The 17,879-nt window shown below is 40.8% G+C and overlaps 1 protein-coding gene across 1 annotated transcript; it reads left to right on the plus strand.

Moving 5' to 3' along the window:
- Window positions 1-17: 17 nt before the first annotated feature.
- LOC123723675 (P2Y purinoceptor 3) lies at window positions 18-6,559 on the plus strand. Its single transcript, XM_045721848.2, has 2 exons — window positions 18-700; window positions 4,460-6,559. The coding sequence occupies exon 2, from the start codon at window positions 4,604-4,606 to the stop codon at window positions 6,026-6,028; it is 1,425 nt and encodes a 474-aa protein (XP_045577804.1). The 5' UTR covers window positions 18-700; window positions 4,460-4,603; the 3' UTR covers window positions 6,029-6,559.
- Window positions 6,560-17,879: the final 11,320 nt, after the last annotated feature.

Consider the following 17,879-nt stretch of genomic DNA (forward strand, 5'->3'; position numbering starts at 1 on the left):
TTGCCGTGTGTGTGTGTGTGTGTGTGTGTGTGTGACTTCAGCCCTGGTTAGAGTTTGCCTTAGCCAAATGTCTAGATCAGCAGAATGGGAGGAAGACAGGGGGACAGGGGGAGGGAGGGAAAGATAGAGGGACAAGAGGAGAGAGAGGGTGGGAGGGAGGCAGGGAGGGACTGTGTCACATCGACAAAGACACGAGGCAGACAGGGATGAGTTAGAGGAGCCAAAAACAGGTAGAAAGGAGGCAGACCGAAGGTGACTCATTATGTCAAGAAAGTGATAGACTTTCCAACACAGAGTTTCTTGATTGGTCATTTTGTTCTTATATATTCACCATTTTACCCGTGGTCTTCACCGGTATCTTCTTGATTGGTCATTTTGTTCTTATATATTCACCATTTTACCTGTGGTCTTCACCGGTATCTTCTTGATTGGTCATTTTGTTCTTATATATTCACCATTTTACCTGTGGTCTTCACCGGTATCTTCTTGATTGGTCATTTTGTTCTTATATATTCACCATTTTACCTGTGGTCTTCACCGGTATCTTCTTGATTGGTCATTTTGTTCTTATATATTCACCATTTTACCTGTGGTCTTCACCGGTATCTTCAAAGTCTTTTTGTTTTTTTGGACTTGGTTTTTCTAACTTGGAAAACAGGGATAAAGGAAGAACGCTTTGAACCGCAGATCATTTCAACAGGTATGTCCTTTATTTTGCTTACAAAGCTCACAGATTGCAGAGATTTAGGTATTTATGCTGTTTACATTTATAGATTTATTACAGTTACATTTATTGCCACTCTCTCTATGTGCCATAATTTCTTATGACAACCAGGAGACCAGACCTGACACACACAGTACAACCAGGAGACCAGACCTGACACACACACAGTACAACCAGGAGACCAGACCTGACACACACAGTACAACCAGGAGACCAGACCTGACACACACACAGTACAACCAGGAGACCAGACCTGACACACACACAGTACAACCAGGAGACCAGACCTGACACACACAGTACAACCAGGAGACCAGACCTGACACACACACAGTACAACCAGGAGACCAGACCTGACACACACACAGTACAACCAGGAGACCAGACCTGACACACACACAGTACAACCAGGAGACCAGACCTGACACACACACAGTACAACCAGGAGACCAGACCTGACACACACACAGTACAAATATTCCCCATTTAATTGTATTTATTATGGATCCCCATTAGTTCCTGCCAAGGCAGCTTCTACTCTTCCTGGGGTTCAGCAAAATTAAGACAGTTACATACAATTAAAAACATTACATTACATTACATACATTACATAGTGATGAAGTCAATCTCACCTCTACTTTGAGCCAGGAGAGATTGACATGCATATTAATGTTAGCTCTCCATGTACATTTAAGGGCTAGCCGTGCTGCCCTGTTCTGGGCCAATTGTAATTTTCCTAAATCCCTCTTTGTAGCACCTGACCGCACGACCGGACAGTAGTCTAGGTGCGACAAAACAAACTATGGCCTGTAGGACCTGCCTTGTTGATAGCGTTGTTAAGAAGGCAGAGTAGCGCTTTATTATGGACAGACTTCTCCGCGTTTTAGCTACTGTTGTATCAATATGTTTTGACCATGACGGTTTACAATCCAGGGTTACTCCAAGCAGTTTACTCTTCTCAACTTGCTCAATTTCCACATTATTTATTACAATATTTAGTTGAGGTTTAGTGAATGATTCGTCCAAAAGACAATGCTTTTAGTTTTTGAAATAATTATTGTAATGTCCCAACTCTCTAAATGCATGGCTCTTATCTATTATATTAAACACTCAGATAAACAGAGTAGTCATGAAGAAGGGATTGAGCTAATTAATTTGAAATCATATTTTTTTTGCACCTGTTGGTGTACATAGGACCTATATTTACCTAAATCCTCTATATTGTATGTGTGAAGTGATGTTGATTGCACCCACTCACAGACATACACACATCATGTGTAGCCCACTCGCACCTGCTTGTGTGTGTGTTTTGGGCGGGGGGGGGGGGGGGTCGTAACTGGGCACGTGCAAAGCACTGGACAAGGGGATAGCAATGTGGTGATGGTACAGTATAATGGGATAGTAGGGCTTGAATGAGTTTGAGTTCAGTCGATAGTGGCCAAATGTGAAGCGACCCACATATGTTCATGAATGACGTACAAGCCTCAAGACGAAAGAGAAGAAATACAATGACACACAAGTTAATGAATCAAGATTATGAAAATGAGGGCAAAGAGGAGGTGGGAATGGATGGGTGGATGCATATGGAGTCATTGGAGGGTGGAGGGGAATGAAACGAAAGATGAACGGGGGGGATGGAGGGATGGACTGATGGGACAAGGGGAAGTGTAGTTACTGATTGTCGAGTTAATGGAGTGAGAAGAGACTGAATCAGCAGCATATAGTCGTACAGGAGGGCAAAACACACACACACAGGAGGGAAAACAGCACTGGAGATTGTGAAAGGGGCTGGGGGGAGTCACCGGTCAGCAAGGGGGGAAGGAGGGAGAGAACAAAGGGAAGACACCTCATGGTGCATGTTGAATGAAACAAAGACATTAAAAAGATGACGATGGCCGTTTAGAGCCCTCAAACTCAATGCTGGACCTCAAAGCCATTTCCACTGCATTTTTTTCATTGTTCCTCTTTATTCAGGGACTGATTTAGACCTGGAACACCAGGTATGTGCAATTAACTATGCGGTAGAACAGAAAACCAGCAGGCTCTGAACCTTGTAGGGTAAGAGTTGAATACCCCGGATTTAGAGTATGCTAAAAGTTATATAACTCCAGACTTCCAGGTGACTGACAAAATAAAGAAAATACCAACATAAATTGTCTGAATAGGGCGTTGGGCCACCACGAGCCAGAACAGCTTCAATGCACCTTGGCATAGATTCTACAAGTGTCTGGAACTCTATTGGAGGGATGGGACAACATTCTTACACAACAAATTCCATCATTTTGTGTTTTGTTGATGGTGGTGGAAAACACTGTCCCAGGCGGCGCTCCAGAATCTCCCATAAGTGTTCAATTGGGTTGAGATCTGGTGACTGAGAGGCCATGGCATATGGTTTACCTCGTTTTCATGCTCATCAAACCTTTTAGTGACCACTCCTGCCCTGTGGATGGGAGCATTGTCATCCAATGGGGCCATAGCTTTGGTAGCCAAAATAATGGCCTGCCTAGCATTTTTTCCATGACCCTAAGCATGATGGGATGTTAATTGTGTGGCTCAGTTGGTAGAGCATGGTGTTTGCAACACCAGGGTTGTGGGTTCGATTCCCACGGGGGACCAGTACAAAGAAAAAAAAATAAGAAAAAAAAATGTATGAAATGTATGCATTCACTACTGTAAGTCGCTCTGGATAAGAGCGTCTGCTAAATGACTAAAATGTAAAAATGTAAATTGCTTAATTAACTCAGAAACCACACCTGTGTGGTAGCACCTGCTTTCAATATATACTGAACAAAAATATACATGCAACAATTTCAAAGATTTTTCTGAGTTACAGTTCATATAAGGAAATCAGTCAATTGAAATAAAATAATTAGGCCCTAATCTATAACTGGGCAGGGGCGCAGCCATGGGTGGGCCTGGGAGGGCATAGGCCCACCCACTTGGGAGCCAGGCCCACTCAATGGGGAGCCAGTCCCTGCCAATCAGAATCAGTTTTTCCCCACAAAAGGGCTTTATTACAGACAGAAATACTCCTCAGCACCCGCCCCCCTGCCCTCAGACGATCCCGCAGGAGAAGAAGTCGGATGTGGAGGTTTTGGGCTGGTGTGGTTACACGTGGTCTGCGGTTGTGAGGCCGGTTGGACATAATGCCAAATTCTCTAAAACGGCTTATGGTAGAGAAATGAACATTGAATTCTCTGACAACAGCTTTGGTGGACATTCCTGCACTCATGACAATTGCACATACCCTCTAAACTTGAAACATCTGTGGCATTGTGTTGTGTGACAAAACTGCATATTTTAGAGTGGCCTTTTATTGTCCCCATGCTAAAATGGCCTTGTATTGTCCCCATGCTGTTTAATCAGCTTCTTGATATGCCACACCTATCAAGTGGATGGATTATATTGACAAAAGCTAAAATGCCCACTAATGGGGATGTAAACAAATTTGGGCACAACATTTGAGAGAAATAAGCTTTTTGAGCAAATGAAAAATGTCTGGGATCTTTTATTTCAGCTCATGAAACATGGAACCAACACTTTACTTATTGAGTTTTTATTTGTGTTCAATGTACTTTGTATCCCTCATTTACTCAAGTGTTTCCATTATTTTGGCAGGTACCTGCATATCCATTTCATATCACTGTACAGGGAAGTATACTATGAAAATTAATTGATATGAGATGCAATGAATGAATGGGTGATTGTAACAACCCTCTCTCTCTTTCTTTCCAGGTAAACAGAATTTGAATTGTGAAGACAACATAAGTGAACCTGGGAATTGGATAATCAGAAATCAAACAGAGGCAACCAGTAGCAACAGTGGAATGGGAAGATGAGACATAATCTCAACTGACACGGAAACACCCAAACGTCACCATGACAACAACAACGATGGACGCCCAGGCGCTCAATGATGACATTATTGTTGAAGGAGTACACCGCCTCCTTAACTCCTTCTCTGTCAATCCCTCGCTCCCTCCCTCCTGCAGCATCGACGAGTCCTACAAGTACATTTTCCTCCCTCTGTGCTACTCCTTCACCTTCCTCTTCTCAATCTCCCTCAACTTTATCATTCTCTGGCGTTCCTTCAGACGCACCAAGCGTTGGAACGCCTCCCTCATCTACATGGTCAACCTCGCCTCCACAGACTTCATGTACGGGTTGTCACTCCCCTTCCTGGTGGCTAGCTATGTGATGCGTGACCGATGGATCTTTGGGGACTACATGTGCCGATTGGTCCGCTTTCTGTTCTATTTCAACCTGTATTGTTCTATATTCTTCCTGACGTGTATATCTGTCCATCGCTACCTGGGGATATGTTACCCTATGAGGACCATCACACTGGAGACTAAGAGAGCAGTCAAGGGGACGTGTGTGTTGGTGTGGGGGGTCGTCTTCGCTCTTACGTGCCCCATATTCCGGTTTGCCCAAACGAGCCACGTGATGAGAGGCGTAGGGGGCGAGGCGATGGCGATTACCAGTAATAACACTGGCACCGTTAGTAGTAACGGTACCGGTGAGGTGGAGACGTATCAGAACTGTTGGGACGATGCCATCGATAAGGAGTTCCAAGACTACGTTCCATATGGAATCATCCTACATCTTCTAGGGTTCTTTCTCCCGTTCTCTATCATCGCCTGGTGCTACTCACATGTGGTTCTGACAATATTCCGCACCCTGCGCTCCCAGCCTCAGTCACAGCGAGGCAGAGGAGAGGGGGGAGGAGGAGGAGGAGGTGGGGGACGTGGAGGAGGAATGAGAGGGAATGGAGCTGGAGTTGGAGGACTTCAGGGAGGAGAGGGGATGTCAATAGTTCTTGGCGCCCACTCTCCATACGCCCACCGACGGCGTAAATCCATCAAGACCATCATCACCATCACACTCCTCTTTGCCCTCTGCTTCTTCCCGTTTCATGTCACCAGGACTATCTTCCTCGTCCTGAAAGTGAAGAAAGGTGTCCCGTGCCACACCATGACGATGGTATCCATGTGTTATAAGATCACCCGGCCGCTGGCGTCTTTCAATGCCTGGCTCAACGCACTCCTCTACTTCCTCACCAAGGAGAAAGGGGGTGGCGCCCCCTGTTGCCCGCCGCCAGACACTACGGCAGCCAACCAGCAGCATGGGCTCCTCTGGCCGCTGAGGAAGCTGGGAAGAGCGGGAGATGAGGAGGAGGGGGGCGACAGGGGCGAGAAGGGGGGCATGGTCAATAACAAGGGTAACAACAAAGAGACAAATAAAACGGCTGTACATTTATTCAGAGGGATGACCAAATCCAAAGTCAAATACACTGTGGAATAAATTAAATTAAATAGACTTTATTCATCCCGAGGGGATCAATGCTGGCATGCATAGGATGAGTTGTTGTTGGTGGCGGAAGTCTTCTGCATTCCATGTGTTTCATTCAGAAGCAGACCTTTGTGAACAGTATAAATGGTTGGGTGCAGAATTCAGGGTGTGAAAAGGAACGATTTGGAGACACAAAGGACATTATAGATGATCTTACTATCATTGGCAGTATTCAAATGTTGATGAGTAGATCTGGATGAGGATTATGATACTGTACCATACAAAAACAATGATGGACTGACTCTGTTATATCGTTTTTTTGTAAAGAAAAAAAAATGTATGAATTTGTTGAGTTGAAGGAAGTTATACCTCAGGAAAACAAAACTCAGAGACAAATTTGGTATCTGTTATTGTATCTTTTGATGACAGCCCTTGATGACAACTGTATTGGTCTATTTCCTGTTCATCTTGTGTCTGACATTTTGGAAATGTGTAAAATAAGACTGGATTAAACATGTTTAATGTAATGCTACTGTCCAATGAGATTGTGTTGTTGAATTGTGTGTGTGTGCGCCCACAAGGATAGTAAAACAAGGAAAATTCTCCCACGTGGCGACATTTCCCACGTCCCCATGAGGACAAAGGCTATTTTAAGTTTAGGGGTTAGGTTTAGGGTTAGAGGTACAATTAGGGTTAAGGTTAGAATTAGGGTTAGAGTAAGGAGTTTGGGTTAGGGCTACATGTTAAGATTAGGGTTAGGGTAAGCGATAGGGTTAGGTTTAGGGAAAATAGTATTTTGAATGGAAATTAATTGTAGGTCCCTAACAAGGATAGAAAAACAAAATGCATGTGTGTGTGCATGTGTGTGAAAAAGAGAGAGAGAGTAAAAATGGTCATGCCTTTGTAAACAAATTGGATTAGCAATAATGTTAATAATCTCCCTATTCACCTGAACTCAACCCAAAGGTCAACCTAACTAATGTAGTGCTGAGTGTTTAAACACACACACACAGAGAGAAAAGAAATTGTACAACACCCTGAAATCTGAGAAATACTCTCCACTCATTCACAAAAACAACCTACTTGATTTAACATGGAATGGGGTTGTACATTCTAGAATCTAGACTATAGTGATGTCACAAGCACTTGTCAGGAACTATGGATCCTGCAACCTACTCTACTCTGTCCTTCCGTTTGCTCAAATTATGGTGAGGTGAGACTGACGGACCGTAAAGACCTAAGATTGTTGTTGCCTTTAGTTCTGAGCTCTGGGTAAATTATTAAGCTGTCATTTGGGTTGTGTAAGTACAGAGAATCTGCTGTATTGATGGAAAAGTACTTGTGTAAACATATTTTTTAATAACATACTATTTCCCTATGGAATTTCCTATGTTGCTGACTATCTATCCCCTCGATCCACTATGTTCACAAATTCACAACCCATATTCCATCTCTTTGAAACAGATAAACTTATTGTCATTTGACTCATTACAGGGGCCTAACATACAGGCTGTTAGAGGTCTTGTACAGGAACATATACAGTATATATTTATCAGACATGTTTTTATGACATTTATGTTTTCATTGGACCTAAAATAAACTCACAACAGTGCAACTCTCTCTCTCTATCCTGCCCTCTCGTTCTCTCTCTCTCCCCCCTCCACTCTCTGATCCTGGAAAAAAAAAGTAGCAACATTGGATGAAGAGCTATTTATTGTCCATCAATTGAGCGAGGTATCTAAGAAACAGGAGAATGTAGCAGGCAGGGTGCCAACTGAAAGGCTTAGTTCCATCTTTGTACACACAGAAAGAGAGAGAGAGAACTACGTAATGTTAGTAGCTTACACACTTTTAAGGCAGCGTATTCTTATCTGAATATATATCTAATGCATATTACATGGCAGTTAAACAAATAGTTTACCATACAAGTCAAAGGTGTTTTATATCCTCTAGGGCCTAGACCTACTATATCTCTGGCCTAGTTGAGGAGTGAAATGCATAGGCATACATTGATGAACTCAAGGGGGCGACAAATCCTCCCATTTCACCCTTTCCCGGCTTGGAAATTCAAAACAAAACCGGTTATGTAATTTCCCGTGCTGCACTACGACTAGAACAATCTTTGACGGTTATTAAAATTGAACAAAAAAAATAAAATTAAATCATAGGAGCAATTTTAAGCAAAAGTGAATAGCAATATGAATTAGGCTAACGATCACACACCTCATGCATTTTGTTAAAAATTAAAATTCGACCGTTGAAATTTATATTTATTTTTTTCCCCTTTTTCTCCGTGTCACCAGTGTGTGTAGAGCTGTCGAGGCGAGGCGTTGGCGCCATTTTCAAACTTCTGCTGCAAGAGAATGAATGTCTTGGTTGAAAAATATATTTAACGAATTAATTTATATTTTCTGAATTGCATTTACATGGGGATTTGTTTTGTTTGTTGCATGAATGGTCGTTTCTTCATGGGACGAGGACGTATTTTCTCATGGTAAGCATTTTAGCATGCCTTGATTTACAGGCTAGATAACATTAGTTTCATTTAGCTAATGGTAGCTAAAAAGAAACAAAGTTAACTAGTTACGTTTTCGACAAAGTTTTGTGGGCTGTTAGCCAGGAAATATAGCTAGCTACATTTAACAATTTCAACCTTCGTCATGTATTTCAAAACACTCTCAATCTCAAGATAGATTAGTTGCTAACCTTATAGGATGACTAGAAATTCGGCTAAATTAACAAGCTAGTTAGTTAGTTACTACGTTCCTTTGGTGGAATAGCCACGTTTAGCTGACGTCGCTAGCTCGTTTGAAAGCTTTATGGCAGTTTAACACTGCAGTAAGATTTTAGGCGACTTAAAAGTGAATATCTTTTAACATTAGCAAAGTACCTTAAGCGATGTAGTTAGCTAAAGTAAGTTGATTCAAAGTTACTTATCTAACGTTAGCTGCTAACTATTTAATGGTTAGGACAGAGTTATGCTACGTCGGTGTCACACCCCCGTTTCAGTGCGAGTGCCATAGGTTTGCTTCGCGAACCCCTCCCCCAAATCCGCTCATGCAACCCCCCCTCTCGACAATCTACTCCACCCCCATATGTTCATATCAAATATTCGCTAAACTTGGAAATAATCACAAAACTGATTGTAAAGTTACAAAATGTTAGCAAACGGTTGAATAAGTCGTTTAAATTGAATTAAGTCTGTAGGGTAAACGGTCAACTGTGGGGGAAATCGCAACGATATTATCTGAATCAGCATTTTTTTTGTCTACCCAACCCCCGTACTGTGCCATCTAGCTAAACACAATACATCATATGAATAGATAAACACACAAAAAATCGACAAATGTTATCTAACGTCGTTACAAAGTTGCATTGAATAATTGTAGATAACTTGAACCATTGTGACTTTCTTTGGTGTGCAATTTATACTTAGTAGCTTACTAGTTCCCTGTAGCTGACGACAGTTGCATGTCTTGCTCCTTGCCCTTTAGCTATGTTGGCAAAGTTGATAGCCATCTCGTTACTTTTAGCTAAGATTGCTCTCTGATAAACGATGCTGTTCAACCATCAAGTTTAGTTAAAACCGTAAATAATGTATTAATCGGTGAATAATTTTACAATTTCTACATCTCACCCTATTCTTGCCATAAGTTCACAATCTAAATATTTTTATGTATTGGTTGATAGATACATTTAGTTGAATTTGTTTAATGAAATGTCTCCAAAATATTTAGAATAATGCATAGGAAGAGATGTTGAATAGGTCAATGTAAAAAGATTCATTGAATTGTTACTAGTGAAAACCAGAGACCACCATATCGAACCTTGCATTTGTAACTGCGTCATCGTTGATGCCACGTACTGCACTTGCCACTGTACAATAAAAATGTTTCCTTTGCTCCTTTTCAGAACATCATATAGTCTCATTCATTCAATTGCATTCTAGTATAGATTCATATTGTGTGGAGCAAATCATTCATGTACTTTAAATGTATTTTCTGGTGCAATTTATGGTAAAGAAAAATGTATGCATGTTAATTAATATAAAAATAAGTAATAATATTAAGTAATAATATAGTGACCCCCAAACTAGGCGCCTAGGTTTTGAAAAGGCATTTACTTTACAATATGCCACCGATTTTGCTGAATGACACACCCTGACCCTACCAAACGTTTTAACCTAAACTCTATTCATGCATATATAAGGCATGATCTAGAATCTGGTATCTGTTCAGTAATATTTGTTAAGTGAGGCTCAGATTTCTGTGTACTATAGCTAAAACATCTGCCATCTTACCAGAATCTTCTAAAGAGTGCGTGTGTGTCATTTTAGCACAAAACCTACAGAAATATACAATCTGACTCATTTGACTTCTGCTAATCAACCACAATATGTTCAGTCTATCATATAGCACTGCTATGAAACAGGTGTTCTTTCAAATAAAGGTTGATTTTAAATGCATAAAACATTCTATATATGCAGTGAATATGTCTCATATTTTAACATGGCCTAATTTGGGGTTTAGGAAGTCAGACAGTAAGACAGCGCATTTCTGTATCATGGCCCCTGTTTAATACGCACTTTATTCCCTGGTGAATGTCTAAATAGTTGTAGGTGTCTTTCTCTGAAGCATCTGTCACAGTACATTTTGTCAGGTTTGTGTGCATCATATTTTCATGTTTGAGTGGATTTGGATTGTGTGCTTGGCATGCTGTGGGCAGGATTTTAGACTTTTTCTGAGGTTGGATATAGTGGCTATTATCTGCTTAGCTTACACCCTGTGGCATATACTGGTAGGCTAATAATGACTTTATGTGACTGGATTCATTTGTGCTTGCCAGTTAAATGTGTGGTATTCTTTTAGACTCTATAATGCAGTGTTGCCGAAACTCGGTCCTCGGGACCCCAAGGGGTGCATGTCTTTGTTTTTGCCCTAGCGCTACAGTTTATTAAAATAATCCAAGCTTGATGGTTAGTTGATTATTTGAATCAGCTGTGTAGTGATAGGGCAAAAACCAAAAGTGCACCCCTTGGGGTCCAGAGGACCGAGTTTGGGAAACACTGCTATAATGTAATGATTAAGCTTTTGTACTGGTCCGGGTTGTCTACAGTTACTAGAATAACCAGACAGACGTGCCTATTTAGAGGTAGTTGGGCTTTGCCAAGTCAACTTTGAGATGTTTTACTTTAGAATCAGAATTTCTGAATTGCGTGTTAAGTCTCAACATTTATGATGATGGCATTCTAGCTCTTTGTCTTTATTTTCGTGTTGTGTGTGTGTGTGCGAGCGTGTTTGTACGTGCACTCATTTGTGTGGGTGTGTGGGGATGGTTGAGGCCTTCTGTCCCTGGTAAATCTATCTGTAGATCCAGAACTCAATTTTCTCTACTTTGTGTGCTTGCTCTCTTCCTTCTACTCCTCACACTGAACCCAGTCAAATTATTTGATTGCTGCTTTTCTGTTCGAACGATGATGTTGGCCAGAGACCCCAAAGGATCAGAGAGACTCGGATATGCCATTTTTTTGTATTTTTCCCCTGCCTGCTCGTCCTTTTCTTTTCTGTTAGTGCGAAATGGAACTCGGGCCAAGCTTGGAAAGTAGTCGTATCTTATTTTTTTTGTTCAGCTCGGCGACGTTCATTTGTGGTTTGTGGCTAATGCCTTTTTGCTGCGAAAACTCTGAATTGTCGCTGTGGCAAAAACCACCACACAAACGCGCAACGACACTTTCCTTAATTTTTATTTCCCTCGCTCTGTGCTTTTCTGCAGTCTAGCCTGTTCCTTCTTTTGCCCCCCGCCCCTCCCTTTCTCTCTCCCTCCCTCTGTTGGCGGAGTGAAAGCCTTGGCAAGACAACAAAAAATCGAAGCGAGTGGCGGCTGCTGCTGCTCGCACTGGTGCAGCCCAGACTAGACAAACGTACCCTCGCAAATTAATTTTTTCCCGCCGGGCCTTTACCCCCACAAGCCCCAGATTTCACACCCATCACCCCCGATACCTTGACGACCCCCTGCTTTTTTTTCAGATTTTTCGCACGCTCCGAAAATGACAATTTTTATTGTAGAAAGTGATGCTGAGGGAAAAAGAGTAACGGCTCCCCTTGCCTTTTTATGCCTACTAAGTTCCCCAAGCCTCCTCACTAGCTTCAGCGTAGAGCCGAGAGAGACTGCACACACAGCACAGCACAGCACAGGAGCCTGCCTTGGGGCCTGGTGGAGGTGAATAAGGGGGGAGGGCGGGTAACTGGGACTATGGCTTGGGGTGTAGTAGGCATTTTCATTTTTTTTATTTAACCTTTATCCAAAAAGTCCCATTGAGGTCAGAAGACCTCTTTTTACAAGGGAGACCTGAGTGTAGGAGGGTGGCGTAGGAAGAGATATTGGTGTACTAGGGGGGACAAAAGTTTTTTTGGGGCAAATTTTAGGACTTGGTTCAGAAAACCTCCCCATTAGGAAAGGGGGCCCCCAAAGCTTCTTTGATATTTTTAGTTCTTCTTAAATTAGGCTATGTTGTTATTCCCCAAGTGATCATTTCCTTGAGTAATTTTAGTCCTTTTTTTCTCCTTTTTTATTTTGTATTTATTTATTGAGTTATGGGTGAAGTTTTAGTTGAAGTTTGTGTGTGTAGAGAGAGAGGGTGTAAGAGAGTACATTGGCCTTCAGAGGTGCATCAATATAAGGAGAAATGGGCTACTACACACAAGGTGTGGGCTAGATTTAATTTGAAGAGGGTGTTTACATTGTGTTATTGGCCCCCAACCATTCCCCTTTTTTCCCATTATTTTGAACAAGGAGCCAAGGTAAGTGAATCCCTTCTTCTCTTTCTTCTTTATTTTCTCCTCTGTTTCAGGTCTTTTAAAATGGCCTCTGGTTTGAATGGAGAGAGACAAGCCTATCTATGTCAGAGAGAAACACTGAAAATGACTTTCTACTACCTCGTATGCCTGTCGCTCTTCCTGCCTCACATTTTCTCGTTCTCTCTCCCTTACCCTCCCTCGCTCTTTCTGTCCCTCTGCAACCACTCTTTCTGCCTCGCTCTTTTTCGTTCGTTCTCTCTTGCCTCCCTCCCTCCCTCCTTACTCATTTTGAATGAGCCTATCTGGCAATATAGAGTGAGAGAGAGAACAAATGCTTGCTTCCTGAGTTCTGACGTGATCATTGGCTTTTTAAAATCTGTAATGAGCTACTCATAATGTCATCCTGCTTTTCCTGAATGAATAATAATAATATCAATGTGGTCATGTGGCACTAGTCTGAAATAGGCCAGTAGGCTATGTCATTATCTTCTAGTCTTTCTATTGTTTTAATTTTATGAAAATTGGGAATTAGTTTGGCATTAATCAATACTGTCTTGGTTTTAGTCTGGTCCTTCTAGGACTTATGCCATTTGACCTTGAAGTGTTTTTTTTCTCTTCCACATTGTAGGGTTAAAGTGGTGGTGATTTTGTTTAGTCTTAAAGTATGGGCAATTGGTGTTCATTCTGTTAATATGAATTCATATCAATAGTATATTGGTGAAAAGTTTAATTTCGGTCTGCTTTATGCCTTGGAAATCCAACTTTTCTAAGTCTAAAAAGTTTATGCGAGACCCTCCTAAAAAAACAAATATTGTTCTTGATACAACAACTATCACAATTTTTACAGATTCGTTCATATTTCAGTAATTGGCTTCACTGTCTGTTCCTATTTTGTCTCTTTACTTTTTTTTCAACAGATCACAAAACGGATTCCAAATATGCAGGTCTTAATAAAACTAAAAATATATTGTAATTTATGTATGCGTTTTCTCTTATCTGTGTTCTGCAACTGGATTCATGTTAGCATAGCCAGATTTGAGGGCCACATCAGTTCTATTTAAACGGTCAAGTGACTCTTCTGTATCTTGATAACACAAAAAATGTATTACTTGTCTCAAATGTAAATTCAACTAAACACGTTGTGTGTAAGATTAGCCTTATTCGAGGGCCACATCAGTTCTATTTCTACTGCTAGTGCCAAGAACTGACCCCTTGTTGTAGTCATACAGTCAAGAGGCCTCTAGTGCCTCTTCCCCCTATTTTCATTCCCTTCTCCCTCCTCTCTGAGATGTGTGTGTCTTGTGGTTGCTACGTTAGCTGGAGCTCAGGTGCATCGCTGCTCGTGAATGTCAAGGTCACACCTTCTATGGGGGCTCCTTTTCCTCTATCTTCTATTTCTCCCTCCCTTTCCTCTTCTTTTTTTCTCCCTCCTTTCCCATTCTCTCTCCCTCTTTTCCTTAATTTTCTTTTCACAAACTCTCTCTCACACACACACACACACACCCGCACAGTCATGTTTGAAGATAATCTTGTCTTGATGACAGTGAGGTTCAACAAGTCCCAACCGTTCGATTGGTTACTGCTGCATATAGGGTGATTTATTGTGGTGATGTCTGTCATTTCTATGATTAGAGTATAATGACATGAATTATTATTTGTTTTAACTGGCCTTTTTTCTGTTCTGTCAAATCTTTTTTTTTATTTTTTATGAACTCGTATTCCTGTTTTTACTATTGGGATAGAGTTTTAGATGTGGGGAGGTTGTCTTGATGAGAATAACTGACTCCTCATGCTCTATGGTTTAGAATGGGCACTGTTTTCAAAATGGCACAATTTATAACTGTTATTCTACATATTGAGTTAATTGTGTTAATTTCAGCACATTATTTTCAGGATTCTGTTTGGCAATCTGCAGCACATAATGTCTTTTTGTTTCGGGGGGGGGTTATTGTAGGCAAAGGGGGAAATAAACATTTATATTTTATTTAGTAACCAAAAACCATTTCAAATCATCAGAATTATTTTCAATGTATGAGGATGTTGTCCTGTTTGGCAGTCTTGTATAAATTGTTCTTCTGCATGTATAAATTGTTCTTCTGCATGTATAAATTGTTCTTCTGCGTGTAGCATATCAGTATACCACCTGTAAAACCTAGAAAAGGGGTCAAACAGGGAAAAGGGACAGGCTTTAAATATTAAGACTAAGTATTATTCAAATAGTTATTTTTATTAAGTATATTTTTACAGACTAGGTTTCTAACATTCTGATAAAATTAGTGTTTGAATAGATACATTTATGCACCTGGTGTAGTTAGTGAACTGTTCAGAAAGTGTCCTCTCCCCAACTTCTCTTTTTTTCATCATCATCCACCATTTTGTCCACATTCCCACCATCCATTTTGTGGTCTCAAATACGTGAAGTATATCAAGTTGTATTATAATTGCAGTTTAATTTAAATTCCTATGAATTACATGGAATTGACTTGGTATTGCATTTGCCAAGAAAATCATTTCACCATCTGTCTCTTATTGTTTTCTTAAGAAAGCATAACTATTGTTGTACTACTCACAACTCATGTTTCTAAAACTCTAGAAGCAATTTGCCACCAGAGTGTAAAAACCACATATCTTTAAAATGTTATAGGCCTATATGTAATATCTTGGTTTTGTGTTATTTAAAGAATCTCTTCCACTGAAGTATAAGAGAGAGAATCTTGTCAGATTGTTATGTTAATGATGTGTTTTCTTCTTTATCTCCACAGCTCTATACCATGGAGAATCCTCTCTCTCGCCATCTCTCCGGGGTACCCTTTAGCAGCACATCATGTTTTGCAGGTATCTAAAAGCAACTCCAAATCATTATGTGCTGCCGCTGGGAGCCCTTGGAATCACCGCTATTCCAAAAGAACACTTCTGCCATTCCGATTCCAATTCTGACTATCAATGTTCCATTCTGAAGGAGAACTCTCCTTATCTGCACTGGCAGTTGTCAGTGTTTGTTTAACCTGTAATGTTGTCAGCTTATCACTTTTACTGTTGGCTCAATGTCATGTTTTTTGTCCATTTTACAGTGCCTACAGAAAGTATTCATACCCCTTGACTTATTCCACGTTTTGTTACAGCCCGAATTCATAATGAATTCAATTGATTCTCACCCATCTACACACAGTACCCCATAATGACAAAGTGAAAGCATGTTTTTAGAAATTTTAGCACATTTAGTGACAATGTCATACAGAAATAGCTAATTTATGTAAGTATTCACACCCCTGAGTCAATACATGTTAGAATCACATTTTGCAGCAATTACAGCTGTCAATCTTTCTGGGTACGTCTCTAAGAGCTTTGCACACCTGGATTGTACAATATTTGCACATTATTCTTAAAAACCAAAAAATTGGCTCTGTCAAGTTGGTTGTTGATCTTCACTAAACAGCCATTTTCAAGTCTTGCCATAGATTTCCAATCTGATTTGAAGTCAACTGTAACTAGGCCACTCAGGAACATTTATTGTCATCTTGGTAAGCAACTCCAGTGTATGTTTGGCCTTGTGTTTTAGGTTATTGTCCTGCTGAAAGGTGAATTTGTCTCCCAGTGTCTGTTGGAAACTAGGTTTTCCTATTTTCAAGGTTTTGCCTGTGCTTAGCTCTTTCTTTTTATCAACAAAAGAAAATTCCTTAGTCCTTGCCAATAGACAAGCATGGCGCTTGCAACGCCAGGGTTGTGGGTTCGATTCCCACGGGGGACCAGTACAAAAATGCACGCACTCACTACTGTGAGTCGTTCTGGATAGAGCGTCTGCTAGATGATGTAAATGTAACATGATGCAGCCACCACGTTTGAAAATATGAAGAGTGGTACTTGGTGTTGGATTTACCCCAATCCTATTTCTTTGTATCCAGGACATAAAGTTAAATTCTTTGCCACACTTTTTGTAGTTTTACTTTAGTGCCTTATTGCAAACAGGATGCATGTTTTGGAATATTTTTTCTTCTGTACAGGCTTCCTTCTTTTCACTCTCTCATTTAGATTTGTACTGTGGAGTAACTACAATGTTGTTGATCGTCCTCAGTTTTCACCTATCGCAGCCATTAAGCTCTGTAACGGTGAAATCCCTGAGTGGTTTCCTTCCTCTCGGGTAACTGAGTCAGGACGCCTGTTTCTTTGTAGTGACTGGTTGTATCACTACACCATCCTTAGTTCACAATGCTCAAAGGGATATTGTCTGCTTTACATGTTTTTACCCATTTACCAGTGGGTGCGCTTCCTCCCTGATCTTTGTGGTTTAATCTGTGTTTGAAATTCACCGCTCGACTGGGGGACCTTACATTTATCTGTAAGTATGGGTTACAGAGATGAGGTAGTCATTAAAAAATCACGTTAACACAATTATCCATGCAACTTGTGACTTGTAAAGCACATTTTTACTCCTGAACTTATTTAGGCTTGCCATAACAAAGGGGTTTGAAAACGTATTGATTCAAGACATTTCAGCTTTTCACTTTTAATTAATAAAAAATAAATAATTTTGAAACATCATTCCACTTTGACATTGCATGGACTCACTGTGTGCAATAAGTGTTTTTTTAATGACTACCTCATCTCTGTACCCTACACAAAATTATCTGTAAGGTCGCTGTCGAGCAGTGAATTTGTTTAAGCCACTAACACACAATCTCAATTTGATCAATTTTAAATTCTGTCTGTAACACAACAAAATGTGGAGAAAGTCAAGTGTGAATACTTTCTGAAGCTTTCGGTTTGTTTTAATAGTTGCTAGCTTCTTTTGAATATATCACTGAAGGGGAAATTCTTTCAGTGGTGGGAAATGACAAGTGTAAAAATATGGTGCCATAAAATGACAGTAAAGACGTAACATTCAGTCGTCGCAAGCACTTCATCAGTGTTGACGCCAGTCCAGACGGTGTCTCTTCCTAATGTTGGGGTGAGGCTTTTTGGCGTCAGCCAGAAGAGCCTGATGGTCCTACTGGCCGGCCAGGCTGTTAGTCTGTAGCCAGGCATACTGTAGGAGGGACCAAGGGGTTTTGGTCTGCCTGGTGGTCCTT

Source organism: Salmo salar, chromosome 07 (assembly GCF_965601325.2).
Source record: "Salmo salar chromosome 07, fSalSal1, whole genome shotgun sequence".
Classification (NCBI taxonomy): Eukaryota; Metazoa; Chordata; class Actinopteri; order Salmoniformes; family Salmonidae; genus Salmo; species Salmo salar.

What these genes read in the sequence shown, in the direction of transcription:
- LOC123723675 (XM_045721848.2), top strand. Translation starts at nt 4,604, where the DNA reads ATGACAACAACAACGATGGACGCCCAGGCGCTCAATGATGACATTATT.